Source organism: Salvelinus namaycush, chromosome 29, assembly GCF_016432855.1.
Source record: "Salvelinus namaycush isolate Seneca chromosome 29, SaNama_1.0, whole genome shotgun sequence".
Taxonomy (NCBI): domain Eukaryota; kingdom Metazoa; phylum Chordata; class Actinopteri; order Salmoniformes; family Salmonidae; genus Salvelinus; species Salvelinus namaycush.
In genome coordinates, this window is record NC_052335.1 from 17871301 (window position 1) to 17884039 (window position 12739).

The 12739-nt window shown below is 43.1% G+C and overlaps 1 protein-coding gene across 1 annotated transcript; it reads left to right on the forward strand.

Annotated features, from left to right (window-relative positions):
• Nucleotides 1-6072: 6072 nt before the first annotated feature.
• Nucleotides 6073-9983, forward strand: LOC120024622 (zinc transporter 2-like). The gene is made up of 7 exons (XM_038968921.1): nt 6073-6250; nt 7431-7577; nt 7761-7914; nt 8142-8385; nt 9188-9293; nt 9508-9642; nt 9838-9983. The coding sequence occupies exons 1-7, from the start codon at nt 6232-6234 to the stop codon at nt 9981-9983; spliced, it is 951 nt and encodes a 316-aa protein (XP_038824849.1). The 5' UTR covers nt 6073-6231.
• Nucleotides 9984-12739: the final 2756 nt, after the last annotated feature.

A 12739-nucleotide genomic window follows, 5' to 3' on the forward strand; every position in this document is an offset into this window, starting at 1 on the left:
TGGAATGGAGTCTTGGCCTGCCTGGTGACATCATCAGGCGGTAAATGAGTTAATAGACCAATAAGAAAGTGAGTTCCAAACCACTCTGCCAATAACAGCTAATTCAAAGTTTTCCCCTCCCCACTCAGACCACTCCCAGACAGTCCTAGCAAAATTCTTGCTTGAGAAATAGCTTTTTGCTAAGAAGCTATTTTTGATTATTTTTGACCATTTTAATTGAAAGCAAGGTACTTAGCCCAATTGTTACCCAGAAATGATTTAATATTGAGATAAAAACATCTGCATTGGATCTTTTTAAATGGATGGAATAAAGATGAAATGACAGATTTAAGAATTGAATTAGGAGAGAAAATGTTATAGGCTACAATTTGGATGCAACTGCAGAGCTTCTAAGATCTTAATTGCGGACAGTAGTGCAGGTCTACTGGCTGCTGTCCAGCATCAGTGTCAGGTTCTGTTGACAGACTGAGCAGGCCAGTTCCCTTGTGTCTGAAAATCGGAAACTCTTTGATTAATCATGCTTGAATTTGGGGTCTCGTCAGTCTTTCGAACATTAATGGCTATTGGCCTTATGACAGACCTATTTCCAGACGTCCCACTCAATAAAAGGCACCAAGGTAATAGTGCTCTGGCGTCACATTTCAGATTGCTGTCAAGATCTTTTGTACCAAATTACCTCAAGATTCCCCGCTCCCGCCCGTCTCTATTATTGAAGATGATAGTAAAATGGGCCACAAACAGTAGTTCATCCGACTTCAGTGGATTCATCATATTTTGACCAGCCCTTTGAACAACACAGCACCATCATTTATTACATTTCCCCAAATGTCCCTAAATGATCCAACATGGCATGTGATAGGCCTATGCCAACGTATCTACAGTGCCAATGGCTCTACAGGATGAGCAAATCAAACAGAATTTCATTTTCCAGCTAATTAATCGTTTGCTGACTAATCATTTAAACAGCAGGCCTAAACAAATAAAAACTAAGTGTCTTCAGGCTGTCTTTTCAAATGTATTTCTTAAAGGCCTAGTGCAGTCATGTGATTTTCCGGTGTTTAAAACCATACAATGCCTTCAGAAAGTATTCACACCCCTTGACTTTCTCGAAGAGCTTTGCACACCTGGATTGTACAATATTTGCCTTTTTACATTTTTTATTTTTTTAAATGTTACTCTTCAAGCTCTGTCGAGTTGGTTTTTGATCATTGCTAGACAGCCATTATCAAGTGCTGCCATAGATTTTCATGCCAATTTAAGTCAACTTTAAGCAGGCCACTCAGGAACATTATGTCGTTTTGGTAAGCAACTCCAGTGTATATTTGGCCTTGTGTTTTAGGTTATTGTCCTGCTGAAATGTGAATTTGTCTCTGTGTCAGATGGAAAGCAGACTGAACCAGGTTTTCATCTAGTATTTTGCCTGTGCTTTGCTCTATTCCGTTTCTTTTTATCCTAAAAAAATTCCCTAGTCCTTCCCGATGACTAGCATATCCATATCATGATGCAACCACCACCATGCCTGAAAATATGAAGAGTGGTACTGTCATGACGTTGGCCTAGGGGTAGATTTATGACAGTCATAAATACCTCTTTCCCCCCTTTTCCCTCTCCCTACTATAACTGATGTGACATAAGAAAACCCCTTGGTTAACATAGAGATTCTGGGAACATCAGAAGTTGGGGGGAAATGAACTATATTCTGGTAATCCGACCAACTGAACATATGTGGTGGTACTTAAGGTATATTATGTCAGTTCGGTTGCCCTCTGACACGTTCTCATCAATGATAGAATGACATAAACTCTACTGTGGAAAGTCTAAACGTCAGAGGTATCGGATTCACATGGAATTGTTGTTTAATTCAAATGTTTGAATATGAAATTATTTGTGAAGAGATTAAATGTAATTTTAGCTTCCAAATGAGAGATTTGGATTTTCATAAATTTGGGCTTCTGCTCAACTAGGGGCCCGCCCCTGTGAAGAGACATGGGTTATAAACTTTTCAGACACACCCCTCTCCCTCCACTATAAAAGCCATTGACAAAAATATAACTTCCTGTTCCGGGTACATTTAGGATGACGATCCGATGTCAGAATGGTTCAGATAATAACTACAGAACTAAGCCAACATCAGCATGGACTTTGGTTGTCAATGGTATGAACTTTGAACTCGTATTCACTACAGAAGTGATACCTCCTAGCCGTTGAGTTAGCAACAGCTGCTACAAACGCAGGTTAGGAAGGACAGTCAGAGTATCCCGTCTACTACACATCGACGCTACTCCAACGTATCCAGTGACCACCGGAGACATTCTTCAGAGGACTCGGTTTGGCAAGACGGCCTTCCATCTACCACCAACCTACTGAAGCGCAGTGCAGAGTAAATATTTATTGCATTTTCCTTTTCAAATGGGCGGTAATTTAGAATGCATAAGATACTGTATTTACGATAGCACAGCTTCGGCCCTGTTCCAGTCTCCCGCTCTTTCACTAAAACTCAGCCCCTTCCCTTTGTGTAACAAGCTGTCATATCTATTACGCCCGCTAGGGACGTTTTTCTTTATGACGGCACTTTGTAATCAAGTTATGATTTAATTGTGTATGTGTGTTTCTGTATGATTAGTTAGGTATTTAGTAAATAAATAATTAAACCCAATTTTGTATTGCTGATTCAACTTGTTAGCCAGGATTCTTGCAGATAACCAAGGATTTACCACTTTCAGATGAGACTGAATAAAATGACGATTAATGTGACTGCTATGGATGTCAAATATTACTAAATCTTTAAGAGTTTATTCGGAAGATAACAGCTCTATAAATATTATTTCGTGGTGTCCCTCTCTAGTTAATTACATTTACCTGATTAGTTCAATCAGGTAATATTAATTACGGAGAAATTATTTTATAGAATAGCATGTCATAGCAATTAATCTGGCATAGCCAAAGACACGACAGTACTTATTAATGTGTTGAATTTGCCCCAAACATAATGCTTTATATTCAAGACAAAATTGTATTTCTTTGCCACGTTTTTTGCATTATTACTTTAGTACCTTATTGCAAACAGGATGCATGTTTTGGAATATTTATATTCTGTATAGACTTCCTTTTCACTCTGTAATTTAGGTTAGTATTGTGGAGTAAATGCAGGCTGTAACACAACAGAATGTGGAAAAAGTTGAGGTTGTGTGAATACGCCGAGTCTCTCCTCAGGCTCTTTAGTCTGCTTGTCTTGAGCACAGAAACCTGGAAATACATTTGCTCAATCATAGTCTACACCAAATACATTATACGTGTATCTTTACATGTTTAAAAAAATATTGTATTTTTCGTTTTAAATATACAGTAGCAAGACAGTTGAAGGAAATAACTTAATGCAGTGCGAGAGTTAGTTTGGGAGGGAGAAGAGAGACCAATAGTGTACAAGACACTGCTGCAGAACCATTGTAGAACATTGAACTAATTTGCATTCATGTTTGATTCTAAATCTATCCTCTAGAATTCATCCAGATTGGACAAGATGTAAAATATTTACTGTGGGTAAGACAACCCTATGTAAAACTGTAATGAGCCTATGTTGCGGCGTTGTCAATTATCCATCTTAGATTTTTGATGAACCAGTGGAGGCTGCTGAGGGGAGGACGGCGCAATATAATGACTGGAATGGAGTGGCATCAAACCATGTGTTTGATACCATTCAACTTATTCCGCTCCAGCCATTGCCACATATGTATGACAGGCGGACATTTGAATAGCCTCCATGCGTTGGGTTAGGATGTGAGGGGGTGTATTTGTTCTCATGTCCCCATGGTGTGATTAAACAGAAGCTGTTTTCCACTCGGCCGGCTCCTTTTAGCCTGCGTGTCCCTGGGCGCTGGACTGATGGAGTCGGGGCCCAGAGCTGGGTTATCTCCTGGAAGCCAAAATTGAGTTTTTCCACCTCATTTAGTCTCATCATCCTCATTGCACATGGAGAGAGAATAGTTGCGATTTGTTTTCTTTTTTGTGTATTATTTTCCATGTATAATTATTTTTGTTTATATATATATATATATATATATATATACACTGCTCAAAAAAATAAAGGGAACACTAAAATAACACATCCTAGATCTGAATGAATGAAATATTCTTATTAAATACTTTTTTCTTTACATAGTTGAATGTGCTGACAACAAAATCACACACAAATTATCAATGGAAATCAAATTTATCAACCCATTGAGGTCTGGATTTGGAGTCACACTCAAAATTAAAGTGGAAAACCACACTACAGGCTGATCCAGCTTTGATGTAATGTCCTTAAAACAAGTCAAAATGAGGCTCAGTAGTGTGTGTGGCCTCCACGTGCCTGTATGACCTCCCTACAACGCCTGGGCATGCTCCTGATGAGGTGGCGGATGGTCTCCTGAGGGATCTCCTCCCAGACCTGGACTAAAGCATCCGCCAACTGCTGGACAGACTGTGGTGCAACGTGGCGTTGGTGGATGGAGCGAGACATGATGTCCCAGATGTGCTCAATTGGATTCAGGTCTGGGGAACGGGCGGGCCAGTCCATAGCATCAATGCCTTCCTCTTGCAGGAACTGCTGACACACTCCAGCCACATGAGGTCTAGCATTGTCTTGCATTAGGAGGAACCCAGGGCCAACCGCACCAGCATATGGTCTCACAAGGGGTCTGAGGATCTCATCTCGGTACCTAATGGCAGTCAGGCTACCTCTGGCGAGCACATGGAGGGCTGTGCGGCCCCCCAAAGAAATGCCACCCCACACCATGACTGACCCACCGCCAAACCGGTCATGCTGGAGGATGTTGCAGGCAGCAGAACGTACTCCACGGCGTCTACAGACTCTGTCACGTCTGTCACGTGCTCAGTGTGAACCTGCTTTCATCTGTGAAGAGCACAGGGCGCCAGTGGCGAATTTGCCAATCTTGGTGTTCTCTGGCAAATGCCGAACGTCCTGCACGGTGTTGGGCTGTAAGCACAACCCCCACCTGTGGACGTTGGGCCCTCATACCACCCTCATGGAGTCTGTTTCTGACCGTTTGAGCAGACACATGCACATTTGTGGCCTGCTGGAGGTCATTTTGCAGGGCTCTGGCAGTGCTCCTCCTTGCACAAAGGCGGAGGTAGCGGTCCTGCTGCTGGGTTGTTGCCCTCCTACGGCCTCCTCCACGTCTCCTGATGTACTGGCCTGTCTCCTGGTAGCGCCTCCATGCTCTGGACACTACGCTGACAGACACAGCAAACCTTCTTGCCACAGCTCGCAATGATGTGCCATCCTGGATGAGCTGCACTACCTGAGCCACTTGTGTGGGTTGTAGACTCCGTCTCATGCTACCACTAGAGTGAAAGCACCGCCAGCATTCAAAAGTGACCAAAACATCAGCCAGGAAGCATAGGAACTGAGAAGTGGTCTGTGGTCACCACCTGCAGAACCACTCCTTTATTGGGGGTGTCTTGCTAATTGCCTATAATTTCCACCTTTTGTCTATTCCATTTGCGCAACAGCATGTGAAACTTATTGTCAATCAGTGTTGCTTCCTAAGTGGACAGTTTGATTTCACAGAAGTGTGATTGACTTGGAGTTACATTGTGTTGTTTAAGTGTTCCCTTTATTTTTTTGAGCAGTGTATATATATATATATATATATATATTATTACAGATACTCAAACATATTGTTCATTTATGTAATACTTGATATACATTGCTTTGGCAACAGTGGCAACCACCCATTCATGCCAATAAAGCATTTATTGAATTGAGAGTGATTTGCTGATTGAGATGTAATCAGATCTCTGTGTGTGATGTGGGTGCGCTACATTCTCAGATGATACAAGCAGACAGGGGCTGAACATCAACCTAACAAAACCATGTGTATTTGTACAATCCATACATATGAAAACATCCAAGTCCATTCTATATACTTCAGGTTGTTATGCAGTATCATCTTTTATGAAAAGAAGATCATAAGACAGGGCAGACCTACTGTATGTATGTTTTATAAATGACGTTGTCATTTCCTTTCCCATCCCAGTTCCTTTTCAGACTCCAAAGAAGACTATCCCAACTTCCCATTTGAGAACGGAGATGTGGCTGGTGCCATTGAGCTGAAGCAGCCTGTTGGAGCCCATTGCCACGATAACAAAGCAGTGAGTGAGGAGAACCATGACACGCTGCTGGCTAAGAAGAAGCTGTACATCGCCTCCATTGTGTGCCTCATCTTCATGATCGGAGAGATCATAGGTAAGGCTGGGTGATAATATTCCTCAGTGTAAAATGCTCTTTCATACCTAGGGCCAGGAGCTTTTCCTAACCAGAAAAAACTATGGCCCATTATTAGAAGCTATTGACTACTGAGATCAGAGTAATGTTTTTTAATTTCTGGTCACATATAGGAAAAACTATGAACTGTAATCTATACAAACTATGAGTAGGTTCCTTAAACTTTGAAGTCAAGGTGAAGTTGTGGCGGTCACTGCTAGTGAAAACTGGGTTTAAGGCCACCTGAGTCACAGTAGCACCATGGTCAGTTCTCTGTAATGATGTTTGAGGCTACTTGAAATGCGTCCAGCCTTTCATGTTGAAATCCTCCCCTGGAAAAAAGACAAATGTCCTGTCAGCCCAAAGCACAATGAAGAGGAGGTAAAAGTGATGAAAGCATGACGGTGACATTGTATATTTTATATTTAATGTCTAGACTTCCTGCCGGGGCTTGGAGTCATCCACTTTCTTCACACTGTGACTGTTGTAAAAAGATATTCAACGTTTGATATCTCCTAGTCAGCGACTATTACTGTGGGAGAAACTGAAACTCCGAATTATTTCTACAATTCTTTCCCTTGACATTTGGAATGAAAGTGACTGAAACCATGCTGTCTAATGTACAGTACTACTCAATTTAATTTCAAGAGGCAATTTCAGAGTTTAGCTGATGACTCAGATCCATTCAAGCGTTGTAGTTTTTGCATTATGTTATCAGTACATTTTTATTTAGCTGTAATGGGAAACAAAACTTGGTCTGAGTTTCTTTTTAAACACAGCCTTGACTTTAAATTCATGAGACTCCATCATCAATAGCATCTAAAACAGGGGTATTCAAGTACTATTTGAGAAGGTCCGGTTACGCTTTTCCTAGGTGGCAAAGGTCCGGCTAGATATTGTCATTTATCGGCGTAGTAATAAACCCCCACCTCGTAACCCATGTGACCCTAAACTGTTCACACCCCTCTTGTTGACGGACAACAACAAAAAATGTGCCCAATTCTACACGTTTTATGGGGATGAGATTTGTTTTGCCGTTTTAAAGCTATTTTCCTGCAATTCTACACATTTTATGTGTTTATATGATACCAGGGGTCAAAGCCTGACGAAAACATGAATATTATGTCTCTCTGAGACCTCTCCATTGTGTCTGTATCTACAGGTGGCTACCTGGCCCACAGTTTGGCTATTATGACAGATGCAGCTCACCTCCTGACTGACTTTGGCAGCATGATGGTCAGCCTGTTCTCCCTGTGGATCTCCTCTAGACCACCCACCAAAACCATGACCTTTGGATGGCACCGCTCAGGTTAGGCCCATGACGTACCAGCTTAAAACATCTTTGAAGATACTTTCCCATTTAGCCACCAGAACACATGGTGAATGTTGTCATAGCTGAATAGTAATAGCCAGGGTCTCAATTCTCTAAAAGGACCTTTCCATGGGTCAACAGATGCGTGGTACTGATTGTCACTGTCTCCAACCCCCACAGAGATCCTAGGAGCGCTGGTGTCAGTGATGTCAATCTGGATAGTGACTGGGGTGCTGGTTTACCTGGCCATTGAGAGGATAGTCAAGAACGACTTTGAGATCAACAGTCAAGCGATGCTCATCACCTCCGGTTGTGCCGTCTTAGTAAACATCGTGTGAGTGGTTCATTATCACGGCTTATAGCTTAGTTATAATCATCTGCACTTGATTGGGGAACAAAATACACATAGTGAAGTAAATACCTTAGCTGGGGTCAGCCATTCAGCTATGTTGTCTTTTTTAACGTTTTCTTATTTCTTTATCAGCACATAAACTGAAGGATAAAGATAAAGGAACTTTAGACTATGGACATGCATCATCCTCTATTCCCTTCCTCCTTTAGCATGGCGTACATCCTCCACCACTCCACCACCTTCCATGCCCAGAGCTCAGGCTACCAGCAAATAGACGAGAACGGGCAGAGCCCTTTGGGTCACAGCTACTCCCATGTGGGTCACGGCCACTCCCACGCCCTGCTGGGTCATGGCCATGGCAACACCAGTGTGAGAGCAGCCTTCATTCACGTGTTGGGAGATCTCTTACAGAGTGTTGGGGTCCTAATGGCTGCCATCGTCATCTTCTACAGGGTCAGTAACAAATACTAGTGTTTACACCTTACAGTACACATTTACATTATGGCTCATGTTATACTGTATTTATTTTACAGTATAACATAAAACAATTGACCCGTTTTACTCCCCGTTTTCATGGTATCCAATTGTCCCATCGCTGCAACTCCCGTACGGACTCGGGATAGGCGAAGGTCGAGAGCTGTGCGTCCTCCGAAACACAATCCAGCCAAGCCGCACTGCTTCTTGACACAACGCCCGCTTAACCCGGAAGCCAGCCGCACCAATGTGTCGGCGGAAACGCCGTACACCTGGCAACCGTGTCAGCGTGCATTGCGCCCGTCCTGCACAGGAATCGCTAGTATGTGATGGGACAAGAACATCCTTGCCGGCCAAACCCTCCCCTAACCCAGACGATGCTGGGCCAATTGTGCGCCGTCTCTCTGTCGAGGCCGGCTGCGACAGAGCCTGGACTCGAACCAGGGTCTGTAGTGGCACAGGTAGCACTGCAGCACTTGGGAGGCCCATACTATATTTATTTACAGTGCAACATATTCATTTTCACTGAAAATGTCATAAATTGACTTCTAACAATATACCATTGGGAGAGATACAACTGTTGTGCTATTGATGTCACTCACTCAGTAGGAAGGGGTTAATGTGTCATCACCCTGCAAGTTGTTGCTCTTCTGTTAGAAACCCTCCCTGTGATCTAAGTGGCCTAATGTGTTATGGCATCAGTAGAGCAGCACCCCATCATCCTCTGATGCCACTGTCTTCTGCTTGTGTCATTCTCTCTCCTGTGGACCTCCTGTTGCAGCCTGAATACAAAGTAGCAGATCCCATTTGTACCTTCCTCTTCTCTGTGTTTGTCCTTGGGACCACCATCACCATACTCAGGGATGTTTTCAGGATACTCATGGAAGGTAAACTCAACTCGACAGCCTTTTCTGTTTCTCCTGCTCTGAAGTGAGCCAAGGTGAATTCGAACAATAAAATAGTTTATCCAGACATTTCTCAGTTTGTAATTTCATTTATTTATAAAAAAAATGCACAATAAAGCATTGCCTCGAGTTCCATTAGCTTTTTTGACTGAACTATTAATGGGCTAACCCTCTCATTCTCATTCTCATTCTACAGGGGCTCCTAAGGGAATAGAGTTCAACTCAGTGAAGGAGGTGTTGCTGTCTCTGAAGATGGTGAAGGCTATGCACAACCTGCGCCTGTGGGCCTTGACCGCGGGACAGACCCTGGTCTCCGTCCATGTGGCCATCGGTGAGATCCAGCCTCCCTTAGTCTGACACATGACATCACTTCATTTAGATTGTGCGTGCACAATCAACCATGTTGATTCACACGTTGCCAGTAGTGGCCAACAGAAACCAGTTGACACAAGCAACTAAACTATTAGACATTACAGCCCAAAAAGCACGATTGTTGACATCTGTTATGGCCATTGTTGTTTCCCAGAGGAGAATGCCGATCCCCAGAGTGTCCTTAAGGAGGCTACAGAGATCCTCCAAACCAAGTTTGGTTTCTACAGAACCACCATCCAGGTGGAGCCCTACTCTGATGACATGGCCTACTGCACACACTGCCAGGATCCCATGGACTAACAGCAGTGGAGGCTGCTGAGGAGAGGACGGCTCATAATAATGTCTGGAACGGAGCAAATGGCATGGCATCAAACACATGGAAACCATGTTTGATGTATTTGATACCAGTCCACTTATTCCGCTCTAGCCATTAACATGAGCCCGTCCTCCCCAATTAAGGTGCCACCAACCTCCTGTGACTAACAGACTCACAACTACCATGGCGACAGGAGAGAGCTGTCATTTTGAAAGGAAGTGGGTACTGTATACATACAAAAGCATACAGTGCCTTCAGAAAGTATTCATACCCCTTGAATTATTCCACATTGTTGTCACATTCTGAATTCAATATGGAATAAATATCTCTCCCATTTACACAATACCCCATAATGACAAAGTGAAAACATGTTTTTAGAAATTGTTGCAAATGTATTAAATTAAATACAGAAATCTCATTTACATAAGTATTCACACCACTGAGTCAATACTTTGTAGAAGCACCTTTGACAAAGATTACAGCAGACCTGGATTGTGCAACATTTGTCCATTTATTCCAAGCTCTGTCAAAATGGTTGTTTATCATTGCTACCCAACCATTTAAGGCTTGTCGTAGTTTTGACTTAAATCTAACTTGGCCACTCAGGAACATTCAGTGTCTTCTTGGTAAGCAACTCCGGTGTAGATTTGGCCTTGTGTTTTAGGGTTTTGTCCTGTTGAAAGGTGAATTTATCTCCCAGTGTCGGGTGAAAAGCAGACTGAACCAGGGTTCTAGGATTTTGCCTGTATTTAGCTCCATTACGTTTTATTCTGAAAACCCCCCCAGTCCCTAACGATTACAAGCATACCCATAGCCACCACTATGCTTGAAAATATGTAGAGTGGTGCTCAGTAATGTGTTGTATTGGATTTGCCCCAAACGTAACACCTTGTATTCAGGACAAAAAGTTAGTAATTGCTTTGCCACATTTCTTTGCAGTATTACTTTAATGCCTTGTTGCGAACAGAATGCATGTTTGGAAATATTTTTTATTTTGTACAGGCTTCCTTTTCTCTCTGTGAATTAGGTTAGTATTGTGGAGTTACTACAATGTTGTTGATCCATCCTCAGTTTCTCCTATCTAAAACTGTTTTAAGTCACCATTCGCCTCATGGTGAAATCCCTGAGAATTCCTTCCTCTCCGGCAAGTGAGTTAGGAAGGACGCCTGTATCTTTGTAGTGACTCGGTGTATTGATACACCATCCAAAGTGTAATTAATGACTTCACCATGCTCAAAGGGATGTCTGTCTTTTTTTGGCATTGGAAAACCTACCTGGTCTTTGTGGTTGAATCTGTGTTTAAAATTCACTGATTGACTGAGGGGCCTTACAATTATCTGTATGTGTGGGAAAGAGATGAGGGAGTCATTAAAAAATAATGTTAAACACCTATTGCACATAGTGAGTCCATGCAACTTGTGCCAAATTATTTATGTATTTGTAAAAAATTCAAAAAACATAATAATTCCACTTTGACATGGGGTATTGTGTAGGCCAGTAACAAAATCTTAATTTAATCCATTGTCATGTATCAGTATGCCGAGGTGAGTACGGAGTCAGGCGCAGGACACAGAACTGAGTAAAATAATGTACTTTACTCAGAAAATAATCAACCATAAATTCCACGCAGGAAACGGACTGTTGGAAGAACAGACATTTCTCAGCCTTAACGTAAAGGTCATGCTCCAACAGTCGACCAAGCACCTTGCACACCAGAGACACATGCTCGGCGCATGTAGTGGAGTATATTAGAATGTCATCTATATACACCACTACACCCTGCCCGTGCAGGTCCCTGAAAATCTCGTCTACAAAGGATTGGAAGACGGATGTAGCATTCATCAACCCGTACGACATGACGAGGTACTCAGTGTCCAGAGGTGGTACTAAATGCCGTCTTCCACTCATCCCCCTCCCGGATACGTACCAGGTTGTAAGCACTCCTGAGATCCAATTTGGTGAAGAAGCGCGCCCCATGCAATGACTCGGTCACACTGGCTATGAGAGGCAGAGGGTAACTATACTTCACCGTGATCTGATTTAAACTTCTTTAGTCAATGCATGGGCGTAAACCTCCATCCTTCTTCACAAAAAAGAAACTCGAGGAGGCAGGTGAAGTGGAAGGCCGAATGTATCCCTGTCCCAGAGATTCGGTGACATATGTTTCCATAGCTGCTGTCTCCTCCTGTGACAGAGGATACACGCGATTCCTGGGAAGTGCTGCGTCTACCAGGAGATTTATCGCACAATCCCCCCGTCGATTGGGTGGTAGTTGTGTCGCCTTTTTACAGAAGGCGAGAGCCAAATCGGCATATTCAGGGGGGGGGATGTGCATGGTGGAGACCTGGTTTGGACTCTCCACCGTAGTTGCACCTAAGGAAACACCTATACACCTCCCTGAACACTGACGTGACCATCCCTTGAGAGCCCTCTGTTGCCACGAAATAGTGGGGTCATGATGGGCCAACCAGGGAAACCCCAACACCACAGGAATCGCAGGAGAATCGATCAGAAGCACAGGAGCCCTCCCTCCTGCCTTATCATACATAGTGGAGCTGTGACCTCCCTAATTAGACCCGACCCTAAAGGACGACTAAGGAATGTACAGGGAAGGGCACATCAACAGGAACAATAGGGTTCCCTAATCTACGAGCAAACGAACGGTCAATAAAGTTCCCAGCTGCGCCTGAATCTAATAGCGCCTTATGCGGGGAAAAATCAGGAAATTCTATAGATAGAT

What these genes read in the sequence shown, in the direction of transcription:
- LOC120024622 (XM_038968921.1), top strand. An exon ending in GCCGTCTTAGTAAACATCGT is followed by an intron (nt 7,915 to 8,141) that starts GTGAGTGGTTCA and finishes TTCCTCCTTTAG; the next exon opens with CATGGCGTACATCCTCCACC. An exon ending in CCATCGTCATCTTCTACAGG is followed by an intron (nt 8,386 to 9,187) that starts GTCAGTAACAAA and finishes CTCCTGTTGCAG; the next exon opens with CCTGAATACAAAGTAGCAGA.